Genomic DNA, 19,480 nt, shown 5'->3' on the forward strand with positions numbered 1-19,480 from the left:
TCGATAGAGCTATGAGTATTCCCCAGATTGTGCTAAAAAAATAACATTTTGTAGGTGAACTGTCAAACCTGTGGAATCTCACCTGTGTCAGCTGGCTCCCAAGACAGGTTCATAAATCTCACATTTTCTCAGGGTATATCAGTTTAGATCTGTATCGCCAAAACCTCATAAACTGAACCCAGCACCCAAGGAAATTATAACAACAATTAATTAATGTCAAAAAATTGTATTTGCTTACAGAAAACAAGCAATAAATTTTCACATTTTATAAAAATTAACAAAATAAATTACAATACATAATTTACAAGGTATAAATCTTTAATAAAAGCTATCAAAAGTAGGTTCAGTCGTCATCTGAGCCCGCGTCGGCGTTGCGGGTCAGCATGTAGTTGTCCATGTCTATGCTGCGGCAGTTGTTGATTGCGTAACGGAGTCGCTCTGCAAGGGTCTCAGCGCTAGTGTACGGAGGCAGTCTCAGCTGGAAGAAGCAGGTCTGTGCAGTCGGCAACCCGTCAACGGCCCGCTCTACTTTCATAATCTATAATCAATTCAACCATGTTATTGAAAATGTTGATCTTAGAGAGACATAGTTAAGTAAAAATAAAGATAAATTAAAATGCTTAAATGCAAAAATACAAAACATTGAATCTGAATTAAACATTTATTTTATAAAAATAGATCTTGGTAGATAATTGGGTTGGATGCATTATAGGACATAACTTCTCATTAATCCTCTTAATTACACTTAAGAAAAGGGACAATTACCTGAAGTTTTTTGGAGCAATAAAAGAGTTCTTTTGGAACACTCTGCACAATGTAAGAGGAAGTTTATTTGTACCAAGATCTAGTGATTTACACATTATTAATAACTAATAACAATAATCCAATTTGAGGTATTTTGTAAAATAACCATGAAATACTCTTTCCAAGTTTAAGCAATTGTAAGGTAAAACTGCCAAACAGGCTTTTTTGTCTGGAAGTTTTGCCAAACAGCACACCCTGCTAATAATATATTTCGTCACTAGGATCAAAAGTGGATATTTTTAATACAAGCTGCAATTTAACTGCCGAGGCTGGAAAATTACCGAGTATTAAAAAGACACTCTTGATCCGAATGACAAACTATATTTTTCGTCATTCCGCCAAAAGACGTAGGTATAAAAACAAGAGTAAAATTTACGCACTGTTTATTAATAACCTCAAATGTTTCTTTCAGCTTGTCTCTTGAAACAATCAGCTGTTGCACATGCATAACTTCGGTTCATTCCTAACCATCGGTTGTTGATTCGATCACTTTAAACCAATCATTGTGGTTTGAATCAATCGGTTTTGGGCACGGTTGTCGTGGAAATATGATAACCCTAAATTTACCTTGTATTCCTTTTATTTATACCCCTTAAAAACCCTTATGTTCTCTTAACTAATTTTATTAAAATACAAAACGCACTTAACAATAGAAACGTACACCAGTGCTATAAACTATTTTCTTGTGCTTTTTCTATTATATTTTGATACAAATCGTTACGCCTACTAACTTCGTCCATTGTGTCACTCACCTCACCAGTGGTGTACGGGAAATGAACACAAAAATAATAATAACACAACAATGAATGTTTAGATTATTTATAACCGAATGCATTTTAATCAAATTATGACAATCTCTCAAATCAAAAGTATCATCAACAATGATCTTTTTACTACTAGTAAATAATCATCAAAACATGTTATTATGCAAAGACTAAAAAGAAGAACTCTTGAATCTCAACGCATGTGTCAAAAAAAGTTGTTTATAAAGCAGTATGACGTAAAATAACTTTTGTCATTGGTTTAGTGATACAAAGCTAGCCAATATCTGTCCTGAAAAATGCTTAATCCTTCAGGATTTTTTTTCTGACTGTGATTTTGAAATACAGCAAACAATGTTTACCTGGAATCTCTGAGAGAGGTCAGCAAGGTTTGCTGGCAACCGAGATCTGCCTGATACAAATCTCATGAACAGAACCCTCTCTCCATCAGAGAAGTTTTCCAGCACCGACCACAGCCACTGGACCAGAGGGTTATTCTCATCCAAGTCACGATACCTGCAGACAAAATATAAATAAAGACGGTGACAAGCACAATAAATTACTAGGTGTGCAATGCAGTTGTATGCTTGCAATATTGAGCGGAGCTAGCATATTAATCCAATACTTTTCTAAAGTCAATTTTACATCTGTTCCTCGCAAATGAGATTAAATACTTGCAGATCCAATGTCAATCGTATATTTGGTTCACTTAAATGGAATGTCTATTCCCAGTATTCTAAGTCAATTGTAAGTCTGGTTCACGCAAATGAATTGTCTACTTGCAGGAACCAAAGTTTATGTTTCATCTGGTTATCATATATTAAATGTCTAATTACACAGTATATCCAATGCCAATAATACATTTGGTTCGGATAAATAAAATGCCTATTTGCAATATCCAAAGTCAATGATACGTCGGGTTCACGTAAACGAATTGTTTACTTGGAGTATCCAAACTCAATGGTGCATTTGGTTCATGTAAATGAATTGTCTACAGGATCCAAAGCAGTGGTTCATTTGATACATAAACACACATCACATAAATAGAGTGTCTATTTGCAGTATCCAAAGTCAATGGTACGCCTGGTCACAGAAAACGTACTACTATAATAGTACGTTTTCTGTGGCCTGGTTCACGTCAATGGAATGTCTACTTGCAGTATCCAACCTCAATTGTATGTAGGCCTAGATTTGGTTCACATAAACGGAATGGCTATTTGGATTATTTAAAGTCAATGGTGCATCAGCCTTTTTCCGCCGACCATAATTATTGGTATTTCATTTTGTAGTAAATTATACTCAATGATATTAATCCGATTGTTCTTCCCTTTTTCTCTGTACGGTATTTGTAATATGCTATTTAGATGATTCGTTGACTAACATATGTTGCGACTCTTGTTTACCTTTTTATTGTTATCTCGCAAATAATGTCATGGCAACCAATTAACCCATAAGGCCCATGTTAAATTTCCAAAAGTTTGAATCCACGTAGAGAAAAGCCCTGTGGTCCGATTTGTACCATTTCAGATTTATACCTTCCCATGGTCGGTTACTATGATTGTGCTAAATTTGGTGCAGATCGCGTCAGCCGTTCAGGAGGAGTATTTGTAAAACAAAAGCAGGAGTGTAGTATAAGAGCTTCGCTCGCTTCGCTTCGCTCCGCTCAAAAAACAAATAATTAAATTGATAATAAAACCAGAAAATAGTATTTATATCTCAATATTGTAAGGTTGTCAAAATGCAGAGTAAATTTATAACGTCTACTATACTAATTTTTGCCGATTTCGAGGCGTTACATCATTCTTGCATCACTTCTATGACAAACAAATGATTAAGCAAAACATTTTGTATCGCTTGTTTAATTTTCATGCCCGTTCTATAATATTGAATTAAGTTATCATTCTGTGTTCGCTGGTTAAAGCAGCTGATTAAAATTGTTTTTTTAATTCCTATTTGCATGGATCAATATTATTTGTTATGTTCATAAAAAACATTTAGTCGACATCAGCGCACTCAAACATTTCATGCTACAGAGTGCTGTTCATCTCAGGTAGTGAAGTCATGTCTGTTGGTGATGGTAATGTGTCTGTTGGTCGAGGTATGTCTGATATTTTTAATTTGTTGATTTATTTAAATGTTTAAAAGCAGTGTTAAGAATCGCAAATCTATCAGAAGTGGCTAATTACTTGTGAAACATGAAATTCTAGGCCAAAGTTTAACTACAATCTGTGCTATTGGGAAAAATATATGTGCTCTAACCTCTTCCAATTTATGTCTCCTTAAAATTTATCTAATTAACTATTGAACTTACGGAAGGCAGTTTTTATACTATCTGCAAATTTAGTATTTACAGTAGTTTCATATTCACACTGTTACACTAAAAAGATACTTATTTCTTGAATAAAACACTAAATTCATTGAGAAACAGTTTTACAGACATCTTAGAACTTGAACTTGACAATTTGGTATCTTTAATTTATTATTGTATGTATGTGTATTATTTCATTTGATCATTTTGTTAATGAACAGTGAGGATTAATCAAGGAGTGTGACCAAACAGGCTGAAGAAATAATATATCAAAGCTTGGAGTATGCTTAAAACATCTTGCCTCCAAGAGTGATTTTAGAGTTTATTATCAGGTTATGTAGGGTACCTTTGTCCGTCATGAGTCAATTTTTATAATTGTCATAGTATTACTAATTTTGAAATGTTGTTACTCTATCTCAATTTTGAACCAAAACATTTGACACACTTAGTAATCCTGTAACTGTAACAAATATATCCGAGGGCTGAAGACAAACTAGGTGATATGTAACCTAATATAATGCCAATATATTAATATAATATTTTTCTGGGAATATAAGGAATTGACTATTGTTATACCTTGCAATTTTCTTGAGCTGGGATATAGAGATGTGAGCTACTCCACAGACAAGTTGTTCCAGATAAGATGCCGTGACCAAAGACAACAGTGGGACGGGGACAATCCAGGACATGCCTTCACGAACTGCCGACACCTACAGAGAATAAACATCATCAGGCCTTTGATGCTTGCTAAATAAGCCAGTTGAAATCCTGTTGTAGGGTTCTCCTAAGATGTAAAAAATACTGCTAAAATAAACTTGTTCCACTTTGCTCTTGAAGTTTTATAAGTTTTCTCATTTCAACTCTTCGAGGCAATATTTTTTTAATGCCTGCCAGACCCTGCTATGGAAGTTTTTTTCCCAAATGGTGCCAAACCATCCCGAGTTTGCCCTTGGCTCTTTGGTCTTAAGTGTTGGTAGTTAATCATGATTAAATTCATAAACTCATCATCAAAATAGAATTCAAAAATATCTATTGGGGTACTACCTAGAATTTTAGTTCTGAATATGGATAACTAAATGGTTCACTAAAGAGTTCATAACCTTAAAGTGTCTTACTAAACCCACCTGTAGATCCATCTCATGCAGTCGGAAGTTGATGGCTTGTTGGACGTACTGTTGTCTAGAGTGGAAGGAGAGCGGGATGCTGCGTCCTCCGGGAACTATTGGGACTACTTGCCCAGTCCAGCTCGCTCCCTCAAAACACTCCACAGGGATGAACTGTTCAAACATACACTCATGTGCTTAAGGGTCAGTGAAAAAAAGAACATAATCTACTTGTATGATAGCCTCAAAATCATTATCATTTCCTGTGATCACGGATACAAAATCATAACTCGCGATTGTGGCAAAATCCCAAATCAAATGTAACCCCGCCTGAGAATCTGCGTTTTACCAGAAATTTTTTTTTTGTCCTAAGGACGCTAGGCACGAGCCTGGGATTGTTTTTCACATTACTTCAGGCTAGACCTAGGGGTTGCGGCATTATCACTTAGATAAAATCCATTGGTGACTTGGCGGGGATCGAACCCGGGACCTCAGGGACTGAAGTCCCGCGCTCTAACCACTACGCCAGCTCGCTCCCCAAACAGCTCGCTCCCCTGCGTTTTTTCCGCGTTTTACCAGAAATAGCTCCTACAGAAATTCTCTTTCATGCCAACATTCTACTTCTAAAACACTTCAAGTTTATTGACCGGCATCGTTTATTACTAACACCAGAACGTCAAATTACTATATTAAACTATGTTGACACCATTGTGACCATTGGAGACTCTAAAAAAATCTGTGACTTAGAATTCTTTTTAAATAATAGACAATATAAAACATATTTTATATAGACAATATAAAAGATATTGTGTGAAAATAAAAGTAATAATGATAGAGGTTGGATAACAGATGATTTAAAGTTATTATGTCAAAAGAAACGAGATCTGTTTGAAAATTGTAAGATATCTACTAACACAAAACTTTGGAGAGATTACAAGGATCATTGTAAAGACTTACGTAAAAGAATTAAGATTTCAAAGAGAAACTATTTACATTCAGTTATATCTAAATCTGGAAATGTGACCAAGAGTTCTTGGAATGTAGTGAAAAAAGAATTAGGCCAAAAAAATAAAGACAGTCAAATATCTGAGCTTGTGATTAAATCTTCGATTGTCAAAACACCTTCTGCAATTGCTAAACACTTTAATGATTTTTTCTCTAAAATTGGTGACAATATCACAAAATCTCCTGCCGCTGAAGCCATTAATTTAGTTAGATGCAAAACTTCTGATTGTTTTAAATTTAAATTAGTAAATGAAAAAGATGTCCTAGATGCCATTAAGTCTCTGAAAAGTAAATATTCTGCAGGGTGGGATGAAATACCGGCCCCTGTAATTAAAGCTGCTGCATCTTTTATTGTTAAGCCTCTTACTTTTGTTATAAACAAAAGTCTAGGAAATGGAGACTTCCCGGAAAAACTTAAACACTCTACAGTGATTCCTATTCTTAAAAAAGGAGATAAAAAGTCAATTGATAATTATAGACCAGTGGCCTTGTTACCTGTGCTATCTAAAGTTTTTGAAGAAGTGGTACTGAAACAAGTTGTTCCATTTTTTGAGAAACATGTTTTACATTCAAATCAGTTTGGATTTAGAAGAAATAGTTCAACAACTCAAGCCATGTTTAAATTAATAACAAATGTTTTGGACACCTTGGATAGGTCGCAGAGCACTGCTGGTGTGTTCTGTGACCTGTCCAAGGCTTTTGACAATGTTAGACATGATATTTTGTTAAAAAAGCTGGAATGTTATGGTATGAGTAGGGAGGTTGTCCTGTGGTTCGGCAACTACCTCCAAAATAGGTTTCAAAAAGTAAAGATTAATACCTTGAATGGAAACTCAGTTTTTTCTGATTGGAATAAAGTACACTTGGGAGTTCCTCAAGGGTCAAAGGTAGGGCCATTCTTGTTCTTAGTTTATGTCAACGATTTGTTTTCAAATGTAAATTCAGATTTAATTTTATTTGCAGAAGACACAACAGCAATAGTCAAAGGTAAAGACAAAAATGAATTGGCACTTAATATCTCTTCCTCTGTTCAAAACATCAGTTTCTGGTTGAACAAGAACGGTCTAAGTTTAAATCATGCCAAGACTAAAATATTAGAATTTTCCGCCTCCTCAAACAGGTCCAAAGAATTAATTTTTGCAGTTCCCAACACCAACATTGACCTTCCTGTCTGTCAATCAGTAGATTTTCTGGGACTGACAGTTCAAGATAATTTAAAATGGAATAACCACTGTGACCATTTATATGCTAAACTAGATAAAGCTATATTTAATCTCCGAATTATTAGAAGAATTTGCGATGACAAGACAGTGATGTTAGTATACCATGGTTATTTTTTATCAATTATGTCTTACAGTTTGTTGTGCTGGGAAAATTCACCTTCTAGCAAATATATCTTTAAACAACAAAAAAAGGCCATCAGAGTCATTGCTGGCATCAGCTCAAGAAAATCATGTAGATCCAGTTTTAAAAAATTCAATCTTTTGACCCTTCCTGCCCTTTATGTTTTACACTTGGCACTTTTCATTAAAAACAACCTTTATTTATTTGAAAACTGTAAAAAAACTCATAGTTATGAAACTAGACACAAACAACTTTTGGAAATTCCAAGCCACAGATTAGCTTTGTTTCACAATGGACCCTATTATCAATGCATACAAGTCTACAACAAATTGTCCTTTTATTTCACAGACCAGTCTTTGAGCCTTAATAATTTTAAAAAGAAACTTTCAGAAAAACTGATTGCACTTTGTCCTTATGACATGAATTCATTTTTATCTTGTCAACTGTAATATTAATATTTGTATATATTTATTATGTGTAAACTATTTTTAATGCATGATTTGTACTGACATGTCACATATTCATTGCTGATATTCAGCCTCTGTATTATGAATTTTTGTGATGAATAAATTGATTTGATTTGAATAGACAAAGCTTTATTGTACATGGTGCCTAACACAGTAATTACAAAAGTAATTCCCAAGCTGGTACATATTAATTTTATATCTAAGTTCTCCCAACAAGCGTAAAGCCTTAAAATGTATCTTTAAAAAACCAGCGACCAGTGAACACCTTTTTATGCAATTTGATTATATTTTCCCCCTTCCATAATTTTTAAAGTAACTACAGCAGACCCCTCTTAACTGACCTCACATTAACCAATAATCAGATTATCTGCCCTCGCTCGTAAAATATTAGTTTGTTTTAACCTATTTTGTTTTGAGAGCAATTTAGTTAAACTGCCGTTTTCTAGGAATCTCGGCATTTCCGCTACCACGCTCGGCGATGGGAATAATACGTTAAATTCTAAAGGAAGTTATTAAGAATAAGTTATTTTGTATTTAACCTACAAAATATTACATATTGCCAGTTTGTCATCATTGATTGTAGCGCGAGCACATATCTGATTTGTCATCTGTGTGGCAAATTTATAATAATTGTAAGTACGTTGAAGTGTGTTACGTTAGCTGTTAAGTTTAATTAACTGACCGTGCTTAAGTTTTAACTATACTGTGTTTTGGGTTTATTTGTGACTTTACTGTCTTCAATAATAAAGTCCTTCCTCTTTTTTTAAAAAGAGATTGATACGTGTAGTTCATTTTGTAAATAATGAATGCGTGACTTCAGAATAGTGATTACCCAGTAGGCTATAAGCTAATTCCTAACTTATTCACTTTATTTTTTTATTTTTTTAGGGATTGTCCCTTTTAACCGACCTTTTGAGTTATCCAACCTAGGTCCGGTCTCATTGGGTTCGGTTAAGTGTTGGTAGTAACTTATTAGCACTACCAATAAGTCTCCTTAACAAGTTTCAGTAAAACCTAACTGTAACTAAATGGATAACGTTACAATGTTTCCAGGACAACACTATTACACAAACGCTAAAGATACCTACAATACCAACAAATTACACAACATGCCTGGGCAACTGTGGGGCAGTCCAGGCGGTACCTATTTAACGCATTTTTTCAACTTTGTCTTCTGTATAATGTCACATATGGTACTGCAAGAAAAATAAAAATTTGTGGAAATTTAGTGGCTTAGCTGGTAGCGGGGCAGATCATGTAGCCAAAGCTACATGTAGCCTCCTGGTTTTGCCACTAATATTTATCAGTACAGTTTTTTAAATTATGTATCATATCGGCTCACCCCTTGCTTTCCTCGATATATTTCACGCTAGGAGAATGTCATGGGGACAGGCAAATGCAAAAGGAAAAACGATGCCAACCTCTAAAAAACATTTTGCTACATTCTGTTACCTCATGGAAGTTGGCCTCAGTGACCTCTGCAAGGTGAATGTCTCGTATACCTCGTAGACTCTGCGCGTATAGAGTGTCGTTCTCCTCCAGGTCTGCGCGAGACACCGGCTCCTGCACCAGCAACTTCCACACCAGGGGAGACAGACTCAGGGCTAGCGGCTTCTTGGTGCGGATTGCAACACCAAACAAAATACCTGCACAGACAATGTTGCATAAGAAATCGGTTTCATCACACACAAGTTATATCAGGGGAAAGCAATTGAAATATTTCTTCTAGTCCACTCATAGTATATTGATAACAATACAAAATTAGTAAGGACAAGACCTTCTGAATGAACGGCAGAGTTAGCAATATTATGAATAAAGGAGGAGTAAAAAGTTTTAAATCAATAACAAAAATATATAATGAAGCAATTTTAATAGTATGGGTTCCTTGTCTGTCAACCTCAGGGAACAGGTTAAAAGACTTACTGTTAAAAGACAGAACAAACGTCAATTAGTCTATGACACCGTAACGTCAAAAGATATTTTTAAAGAAGCCTTAACAAAGCCTTGAAACTATTTGCTGTAGAACGAAACAAAAAAGACCTACATGGATTATGTGAAATAATCACTTTTCAAAGTTAATTGAATGAATTTTCTTACCTAGGAACTTGAACCACACAAGTTGCTGTGGCTGGGTGAGTGAGGGGTTGAGCAGATACTTGTCTCTATTGTAGCCAGTGTCATTGACTGCGTTGGGTGTTGGTATCAGTAGAGGCACAGCACCACACACCAGCTCATCACACATTTCTGTCATAGTGTCATCGAACACACCACCAGCGTCGTCTGCACCCTCCCCTACCAGCTTCACCTGGCACATAATTACAAGGTTTGAAAAGGTAAAGGTTTAGGAAAATTGGCAGAGGTTGATTTGAGATACCTCATACAATGCTTTGACACTTGCACTATTGATAAACCTTCTGCTCATGGATAGAAAGGAAAACTCCCCGACTTTAAAAGTCTTAGCTAATAACTTTGTTGAAATTTTCTATTCCGACTGATGTTTTTATATACATTTAGTCAAGTTTGGTTATGTTGACACAATTTCCAGTAGAACTAAGAACTATCCAAATTACTTGGAACAGTACCACATTCGGATAGTCGACAATTTGAATAATGGATTTTTACAGAAATTCGGGGTATTTGATAATAAATAGGTTTTTATACGTTTTTAAAAATATTTTGCCATGGACTGTGATCAAGGTGGACGACGATAATACTTTTTGTGAGATGATGATGATGATGTCTACATTACCCTGGGAAATATTCAAGATTTTTCTGCGATCACAAAAGAAATTAATGATATTTCTGTGACTGCGGGATACGATGATAAAGTCTACACAATCAGGGGAGATGTTCAGGATTTTGCTGTGATCAAGGAAGACGTTGATGATGTTTCCATGATTGTGGGAGATGTTCAGGATTCTGCCGCAACCACAGCTTATGCCTTTTTTAATAATGATTTTTATTTTATGATTATTATTTGTTTTAGATTTTTAAAACTCTTTCTGTAAGCAATTCGCTTATCGTTGTTTTGGATAATTGGAATTCTACTATAGTACAAACGAGTACTTTACAATCACATCCATCCATTGCAACATCAATGACAGTCATTTCAACTTTTAAAACCAGACTAAGTTTATACATTGTCTTATACAATTGGGTCAGATAGTAAGAAAGTACTTATTAATTTTTTAATACTTTGGGAGTAATTAATTTTTTGATTCTTGAATGTGAGAAAAACACAGCATCATTAAATATCAAAGACAAATTTACATTTCAATGTTCTTTAACTCACATACTACATGAATATATTATTTGTCCAATGGGTGTAGACAATTATAATTTGTTAACACCCATTATATTCTAAAAGTCATTCAAAACTAATTGCTTAATGAATTTTCCAAGAGACAATAATAGTCTGTACCTTCCAAGCCCTGGACGGCAGTCTCAAATCAGCTGGCCTCATCTTCACCACCTGTCTGGCCACCTGTGTGAAAATGGGTTTGGTCGCCTTCTGTTTTGTGAGGCGTCGCACGGTCACTTGTGGGCCGTAGTTGCGACCTTGCACCATTGTCCGGCCCAGAGAGCGAACCAGTGGTAGTGTGTACACTCTTGGGGCCAACAACGGCCTCAGCTGGGCACAGGCTAGCCAACTGTATGGCTCCACATTGGCCCAGTCACATTGCTGTCAATAAACAAGGGAAAGAAATAAGGAATGGAAAAAACAACATCGAAAAGTATTTAACAAAGCATTACTTAAACAAAGGCCATTATAAATACAAATACTAATTGTTCTGCCCGTGCCTTGCAACGGGGAGAGAACGCAAAGGCGATTATTTACCGCCTCGTCCAAAGCAAACTGCTGGATGATTTGAGTTCAAATTCAAATCCATCCTAGCCTTATATATAGATATAAATGATAAATGTTTAAAATATATTTTATAGACTGATAAATCATAGTTATTTCTTTAAAACTATTATCTTAAAATAATAACATCCTAATTTCACTCTTTTTCTCATTCTTTCTCATTTACTTTGTAATCTTTAGACAATTGAAACAAAACATCTTCAACATTATTTGTCTTCAGTTAAGTGAAAGAGTCGATAATCTGAATAACTGCTAACCAAACCTAAGTGGATATTATTTTTTTTCACCGAGCCAAGTGAAAATCATTTAACAAAACACCTTTGCTGTCAGTGATTGTGTTAAGAGTTTCTTAACTGCTTTGCAGCATAGTAACCAAGTTAAAGTAGTTTAGCTAAAATCGTACATATCCTACAGAATGCCTACATCCATGAGCATTACTAAGTATTTAACATTCAAATTAGTTTGATGACCTGAAAAATCCCTGAGGAGTTCTTATTTACCTGTGAGCAGAGAGGCAGTAGTCGCCAACAGCTGTACAAAGTGTCAGAAAAGTAGTGCAGCAGTCGCAGTCTAGCTCGCAGGGAGGGGACGGGGGTGCCCTGCAGATGGCCAAACTGTGGAGGAATGGCGGGGGGGCAACCCAGCTGTACAGAGGTGGACACACCAGGGCGACGACGGGGCAACTGTGGGGCAGTCCAGGCGGCACTGTGTGTACGACCCGTGGAAATCTGTGCAACAAGTGATGCGAAAATATGATCAAATCTTAAACTATAATAACTATATTGATTGCAATATTATAATCCTGAATGAGCAGTTAAACCTTGACTACTAAACAAATGTTGGTGATTTGAGTGAAATAATAAATCTTTTTACTTAAAAACCTCAGTACGATCCGAAAAGCACAACATACCTGTTTGATGCCTTTACCAGAGAGTGTGGGTATGAGTTGGGGATGTCTGATGATAGGGGTGTGACCAAGGCCGAGTTGGTTATCAGAGTTGTTCCCCCACCCCCACACGTCTCCTGCAGAGGTGAGAGCCAACACATGCTCTGCTCCAACAGCTACAGCTTCTACAAACACTCCACTCAGAGTCATCACCTGTCAAACATCATGTAGCTGTTAAATACAAGAGGGAGTATCTGGAGAGCCAAGATTTTTTATTTCATAATTCGTTCAAGTGCAGCCCTACATTCTAAAGGTGTGGACATTTCCCTTAAAACTTGACTAAATGCTATTGGTAAGATAATACAGAGTTACAATGGACTTCAATCTCACCTGTTCAGGCTTGAGAAGTCCTCTCGCTCGCGACTCTGGTTGACCAATGAGACGGTCGATGCCGCAAGTGAAAACTCGTCCATCATTGGTCAAAAACACTGTGAACTGAGTTCCGCAGTAAACTCTCTTCACTGACTCTCCACAGAGTGCTTCCACTCTCTGAAAATATAAAATGGAAAAATGTCTTCCAGTTTTGAACCTTTACATACTAAAGCGTTACGTTATAAGTACTCCACAGAAAAACAAGATTTTTTAATGGTAACAAACTGTGCTAATAATATTATACTTCAAGGAATTTTGTCTTTATAAAAAAAATCATAAGTCAATAATTACAGGTACTAATTAATGTCTGAAAGGAATGCTGGTGACTAATTGGTGATCAAAAATAACTAAAATCCACTTAACTTGTTAAGTGTGCGCAGAATATTATTCGAAAAAGCAGCATCAACCCAAGATCTTTCCAGGATCAGGTTTTGTTCTAGATTTTCTGTACTAAGGATATAACCTCACAGTTCTAAAACTTTGATCCTAAACATTTGATCTCAGCACATATTGAACATGTAAGTAATAGTCCTATGGTTTACCTGAGGAGTGCCTTTGGTAGTGGTGTGGCCAAGTCCCAGCTTGCCGTAGTCTCCGTCACCAAAGGCCCACACTGCGCTGCCATTGGCTGCCACACACACTGTGTGGTTCAGGCCACATGCTACCTGCAAACAGAGGGTCAGTATAGATAACAAGACAACTACTGTAGTGAGAAGTGAGGTGAGCAAATATTTTAGTGTGAAATTTGGTCAGAACTGAAGTTGAGGATTTTCTAGCTCCTACAGTCTATTTTTCTATTCTTGATAAGGGTACTTCAGTATTAAACGGAGGCCACCATTACGAAACGCGCCGCAGCACTTATAGAGGGTTAAATTGTTATAGATGTTGTAGTAGAACTATTCTAGTATTGTTGTGAGTCGAGCGTTATCATCAGATGAGTCACGGAGGCCACATTTTGTCAGCGCGCTGCGGCGGTTATGTTAGGTTGGGTTATCATAATAGAAAGTATAACTCGTCTGGTATCGTTTGATTCATATGATAACCCAACCTAACATAACCGCCGCAGCGCGCTGACAAAATGTGGCCTACCGACATTGCTGCGTTCTGGGTAGCACAACGACAGAACCAGGCGTCGTATTAATTCTAAACTTCACCTGTTAATCTATTAAAGTGTGTTCTTTCCAAGTATGTAGTTATTTTTGGTATCCGGTACGAAATATTTCTGTAGGTTAGGTGGCCTCCGTTTAATACTGAAGTACCTTGATAAGTTTTAAGAAGAATTAAAATACCGACTGTACATATTATAAAGGTATTTTTTTTTTAGTTAAGACACCTTATACCCTACCAAGAAAAAGCAAATACTAGCAACTTTTCCAAAATATACCTTAATACTAAGTCAAATAAGGTAAAGGATCCGAATGTTCTATACCTTGTACCTGCATTAGGTCCTTTTTTGTTTGTTGTAGCTATTATCTGGTCCAGACAATAAACTGTAATAGAACCCCTTATACAAGGTCCCATTAAAAAAACAGGTAGAGGTCATTGGATCCTGCAGCATGGCCTGTTTTTATAGTGGGGCCTTGCCTTATTCCAGCAGCTAAACAGTGCCATTTTTCCAATGAACTCACCTGTCCCACCTCCACTCCGGCCAATTTAGTCACTCTATCTGGTAATTTCTTGTTGCAGGTGCTGCCGTGACCAAGACGGCCATAGTCACCATTGCCGAAGGTGAATAGTTTTCCATCGCTGGTCACCACAGCACTGTGCTTGAACCCACACGCCACCTGTAAAAATGTACATACAAATAAACCAATGTTGAAATATATAGGTTGTGAAAGATTGCATGTTTGGTAATTTATCATACAGTATAGTCTTGAATTTGCAATCTTCAGTCATCTGACCTTCCGTATTGTCTGACCATCCCTTCAGAAATTGTATGCCAATTTCGAGTTATATCACTGTACACTGTACAGAGTACGTCAAGACAACCCTGCCCATGTCTGTACTCAGAAGATACACAATAGGCTTCAGGCACCTGCACTTGACTGTGCTTTCTCACTATTATTTTAGCAAGTAGTTTGTCATCCCCTTATACATGCATACATACCAGCCACCCCTCATGTTTTTTGTTGTCTAATGACCCTAATCCTAATGGTCCTAATGGGCCAAATGTAATTTTTCTAATGGAATTTTTTTTTACATTTTGAAAGGGAACGATCCAAACCCTGATCTTGTTATCTAACCTCGACCTTTCTGTTTGGTAGCATAATTAATTCATAGCCCAATGAAAAATGGCATCTGGGTTTAGAAACGATCTTGCTGGGAACCGAACCAGCGATCTTCAGATTTGAAGGCAAACTTTATGACCACTCGGCTAACCCAGACAATTTTTTTTGGGTACAGTGTGATCAAGAGACCTCTGGCTGAGTGGACGGGTACTTTATCTTATATTTTAGATTTACTTATACTACTACTTACTTACTTATTTACTACTTATTTTACTTTTTTTATATTTTATAATTTTTAATACACTTTTTATTATTTCTTTAAAAATAGAGGATGTTAGTGGTTTTAATAAAAGAACAAACTTGAAACCTTGAGTAGGTTCACCAACTGAGAAACTCTATTAATTGAATGATCTTGAAAATATTTTAAATATTTTTGTTTGCACCATTCGGCCAAACCATAGCCAGTTCTGGTTAGATAACCGAGACTACTGAATACTAAATAAACCTGAGCAAGTATACCAATTGCTTACGCTATTAAAGTGGAAAAATTGATAAAGTTGAAATTACTGGATCTACATAAGTAGTGAAAGCCTCTTCTCTGTACCTCAGCAAGCCTTTACACACCTGTACAACATCCTCCCCCTGGAGTGCCTCTATCTGACGAGGGCGCCGCTGTCTGTCACTGTTGCCATGACCAAGCTTGCCATAGTCCCCGTCTCCCCAGGAGAACACTTCCCCACTCTCAGCCAAGGCGAGGCTGTGACCGTCACTGCCACACGACGTTGCCACTTCAATGATGACAAAACCTAGATGACGTCAGTATGATGCATTTTCCGATCATGATTCACTGGGATGATTCAGATGGGAATCATCCAAAGTTAACGTTTTTATTCAACTGACATCAGAGAGATTGGTACCGGTACCACAAAACTTATTAATAGCATACATTTTGTCGTTCAAATAAAAATATGATCTTCTGAAAACTGAGTATTCAATATTCAAACAACAATAGTTTAACCCCTTTTAGAAATTGATACACAGTTGAAACGTAAACAATCTTAAAACCAAAGTGGCATTGCTACCATAAAAATAGTCTTGTTTGTACCTTCTTCCTACTCTTATTTTATGGTGTTTTAAAATTATTTTTGTATATTTCAATGCCTACTGTTCTTTCAATTCATTGTTACGATTTATGCTGCTAAATTAATTTAGAAGCATAAACTGAACTGTGTAAAAAGTTATCTTGAATAGAACAAAGTTCTTGCGGCCATAATAAACTTGTCGTCAAGATCATCTGGCATGCTGATTTGAGAACATCTTTGTAATTAGATTAGACAAGTTAAGTAAAACAGCAATCCTTAAGAAGCGTGTAAAATCAATGTTATCTTTGTAACCATCAATATTCTCATTTAAATACAGTCCACTTGTTTAGAAGCATTTGTACATTACCTTGCAGAGCTGATATGACAGACAGTGAGTGTAGGTCGTCAGAGTGACCTTGACCCAGACGACCGTAGTTGCCCTCTCCACAACTCAGCACAGTTCCGTTGGATTGAACCACAAATGTACAGTTCTGGCCACACACAATCTGCTGCGCACTGGAGAACGACTCTGTCAGTGTAGGCACTTGGGAGCTGTGGCCTGGAAACAGTGAAAACCAACATCACCTTACTTGACTTTCTGCACATCCCTTGCTAAATATTGTCATATAAAAAAAATCCAATTTCAATTATATAAAAGTAAGTTAAAGATTTATTTGTGGAATTTTCATTTCATCTATACTTACTGATCTGAGTTACTTTCTTGAACTTTTTTTTTAGAAAATATTTAAATTAGACATAAGTACCAAACTGTAAAAGTTCTGTATTGAATAGTCAATAATTGTGAGTGAAGAGCTATTGTCAACCATAAATTGATATTACAACCCGGGTAGAAAATTAATAGTCTTATGCTCTAGAATAAAGTAAATAAAAGGTCTGAAATAAACAGATTAATTTATTTCCAGCCAATTTAGTCACAGGAAACCCAGAAAAACTTAATTCTGATGACATAGTTTAGAGATAACAAAACAGAAAGGAAAGCAAGAAATTAAGGATGCCTCAATACCCTGAAGTGTTCATATACAGTAACAGCCATCTTGAGTAGGGTGACAGCATGTGATCTGTTGGTTTCTCATTGGTCCTCAAGAGCTAAGGTGAGGTATTTGAACTACGGTGGGATTAAAATAGGCTTATAGAGTAAACTAGGTTGTAGCATTGGTTGTAGGTATTATGATAATATAAATAAATAGGATTCTAATTTGGTGAAAAAAGGAGATAAGAATACGCCTTACACATCCAATTTAGATGAACCAACTGGAAAGCTCTAACTTACCACTCTCGCCCAACTGTCCGTGCCGTCCGCTGCCCCAGAGGTACGCCTCACATCGGCCGCCCACCTGCCAGTCCTGGGGACACTGAGTGGCCCATGACATGAGCTGCACATCTGTCTTGTAGCTCCACGCCTCGTTGTCTGTGGCCAACTGCCAGTCTTCCTCTTCCTCTGCAACAACATCCACATAGAGAGAAAACAATAGTAAGTGGCTAATTAGAATTTGTTTTAAGGGTTAATGTTCAGTTAATCTATTTGAGATAATTAGACTTCATGGTCTAATGGATACATGATTAATGTTCGCAAAACATAAGACTGATATTTGGTCCTAGAATAGGACTTATTCAGAGTAGATAGTAGATAGTGCTAGACAGTAGATTAACCTAATCTATCCTAACCTATCTATGATTGGGAGAGTAGGTAATTGATTTTAAATACAAGTTTAATACAATTCCTTAATACAAACTAGATTAATATGTTGATTCCAGCAGAATTTAGGTCTTTGCCTAGACATTTATTTGCCTGATTTGATTTTGTAGAAGCATATCCTACATTAGTCATTAAAAGAAGTTTTTTTTGGATTACTATCTCAGCCTTAACCATCTCACTGATAAACATACAAAACAAAAACCATGCAGGCTGGGGTATTATATCCAGCGGTTGCGCCTTCAAGCTTGGGCTACAACTACTGTGTCAGTGATACTCACGAGGAGGGATGTCTTCTCGTTTCTTGTCCAGGAATTGTGGTGGCAACGCAGTCCGGTTGACTAGAGCCTTGGCCGTCTGAGCCGCCACTCCCAACATGTGTAGCCAGATCCAATCAGGTTCTACAACAATCATTCAATATATTTACTACAAGTGTCTCTTGCAATTCTACAAAAGAGACCTAATAAAAGTTGTTCTGTTACGAATGGACTTAGGGAAGTACTATTATTTGAAGCAGGTAAATCATGGATAGCAATAGTAACCCAAAAACAGTATATGAGTTTGTTTCTTCAATAAGTAGATACATGTACTCATATACAAAAACATTTTCCTAAACACAATGGAAAATTAACAAAAGAAACTTCCTTAACCTGCCAAGATAATTGAAAATATTGGGACAAGCAACAAATTTAAAAACCAACAGCTCTTGTTCATTTAAATGGTACAAATTACAGAATTAGAATGTTCTAATTGATGGTCTAATGTTCACATTCCTTTCTCTATATGTTGTCATTATCAGACAGTATTAAAAAAAAAAAAATTTAGTTGTACATGTATCATCCATAAAAATGCCTTAAACTTTAAATCCCCTTTTAAATTTGTTACTTAAGTGGATATTTGAATTTAATTTAACACTTTTGTCGCTTTTATCTCAGGTAGTACAGTGTTTGTCTTATAGATATTCTGAAAAGTAAACATAAAACAACATAACCTACCCAATGCTGTAGCATCTACAGAGTTAGGTGGGGCCTGTTTGAAGCACAACACTGTGTCGAGTCGTAGAGCTAACATGAGCGACACAAGACACTTGATGTGGTCGCTGTACATGAGCCGCTCTCCATTGACTACGCTCGGCCGCTCTGCTCTGTACAGGTCCAACACCACGGAGGGCAGCACAGTCAGTAGTGAGCGGAGACATGGAGCAGACTGGAGGCCTGTCACACCACGAGCCAGCAGGGAGTTACGACATGCTGCTAGTACGCGGTCCTTGCCACACGTACCCAACGTGTAGTTGATGATATTGATGTCCTGTACAATATTATATGGATATTAACTAATCATTTAGTCATCTAATACATCATATTTTTATGTTGACGATTTTTAAGGGTAGGCCTATAATGGTGTTTTTGTCTGGGTATCTAATGTGACTCTCCATGTTGAAAAAGGGGCCAGTGGCCTCGAAATATCCAGTGTTTATTTTA

At 36.5% G+C, this 19,480-nt stretch overlaps 1 protein-coding gene across 1 annotated transcript in view; it reads right to left on the reverse strand.

Annotated features, from left to right (window-relative positions):
- Positions 1-229: 229 nt before the first annotated feature.
- The window catches only part of LOC129002128 (probable E3 ubiquitin-protein ligase HERC1), an 84,743-nt gene continuing 65,492 nt past the window's right edge, over positions 230-19,480 (reverse strand). The window contains exons 60-76 of the mRNA XM_054429719.1: positions 18,995-19,307; positions 18,281-18,400; positions 17,577-17,744; positions 16,653-16,844; positions 15,828-16,009; positions 14,604-14,759; positions 13,518-13,640; positions 12,934-13,092; positions 12,568-12,756; positions 12,158-12,385; positions 11,214-11,474; positions 9,890-10,097; positions 9,245-9,438; positions 4,998-5,150; positions 4,450-4,583; positions 1,928-2,081; positions 230-538 (exon numbers count right to left, since the gene is read on the reverse strand). Coding sequence (XP_054285694.1) covers positions 344-538; positions 1,928-2,081; positions 4,450-4,583; positions 4,998-5,150; positions 9,245-9,438; positions 9,890-10,097; positions 11,214-11,474; positions 12,158-12,385; positions 12,568-12,756; positions 12,934-13,092; positions 13,518-13,640; positions 14,604-14,759; positions 15,828-16,009; positions 16,653-16,844; positions 17,577-17,744; positions 18,281-18,400; positions 18,995-19,307 — 3,129 coding nt within the window. The 3' untranslated portion in view covers positions 230-343. The remainder of the gene's footprint in view (positions 539-1,927; positions 2,082-4,449; positions 4,584-4,997; positions 5,151-9,244; positions 9,439-9,889; positions 10,098-11,213; positions 11,475-12,157; positions 12,386-12,567; positions 12,757-12,933; positions 13,093-13,517; positions 13,641-14,603; positions 14,760-15,827; positions 16,010-16,652; positions 16,845-17,576; positions 17,745-18,280; positions 18,401-18,994; positions 19,308-19,480) is intronic.

This window comes from Macrosteles quadrilineatus, unplaced genomic scaffold (genome assembly GCF_028750875.1).
Source record: "Macrosteles quadrilineatus isolate MER2022 unplaced genomic scaffold, UCM_ALF_1.0 Scaffold_9__3_contigs__length_116548681, whole genome shotgun sequence".
Lineage (NCBI taxonomy): Eukaryota > Metazoa > Arthropoda > Insecta > Hemiptera > Cicadellidae > Macrosteles > Macrosteles quadrilineatus.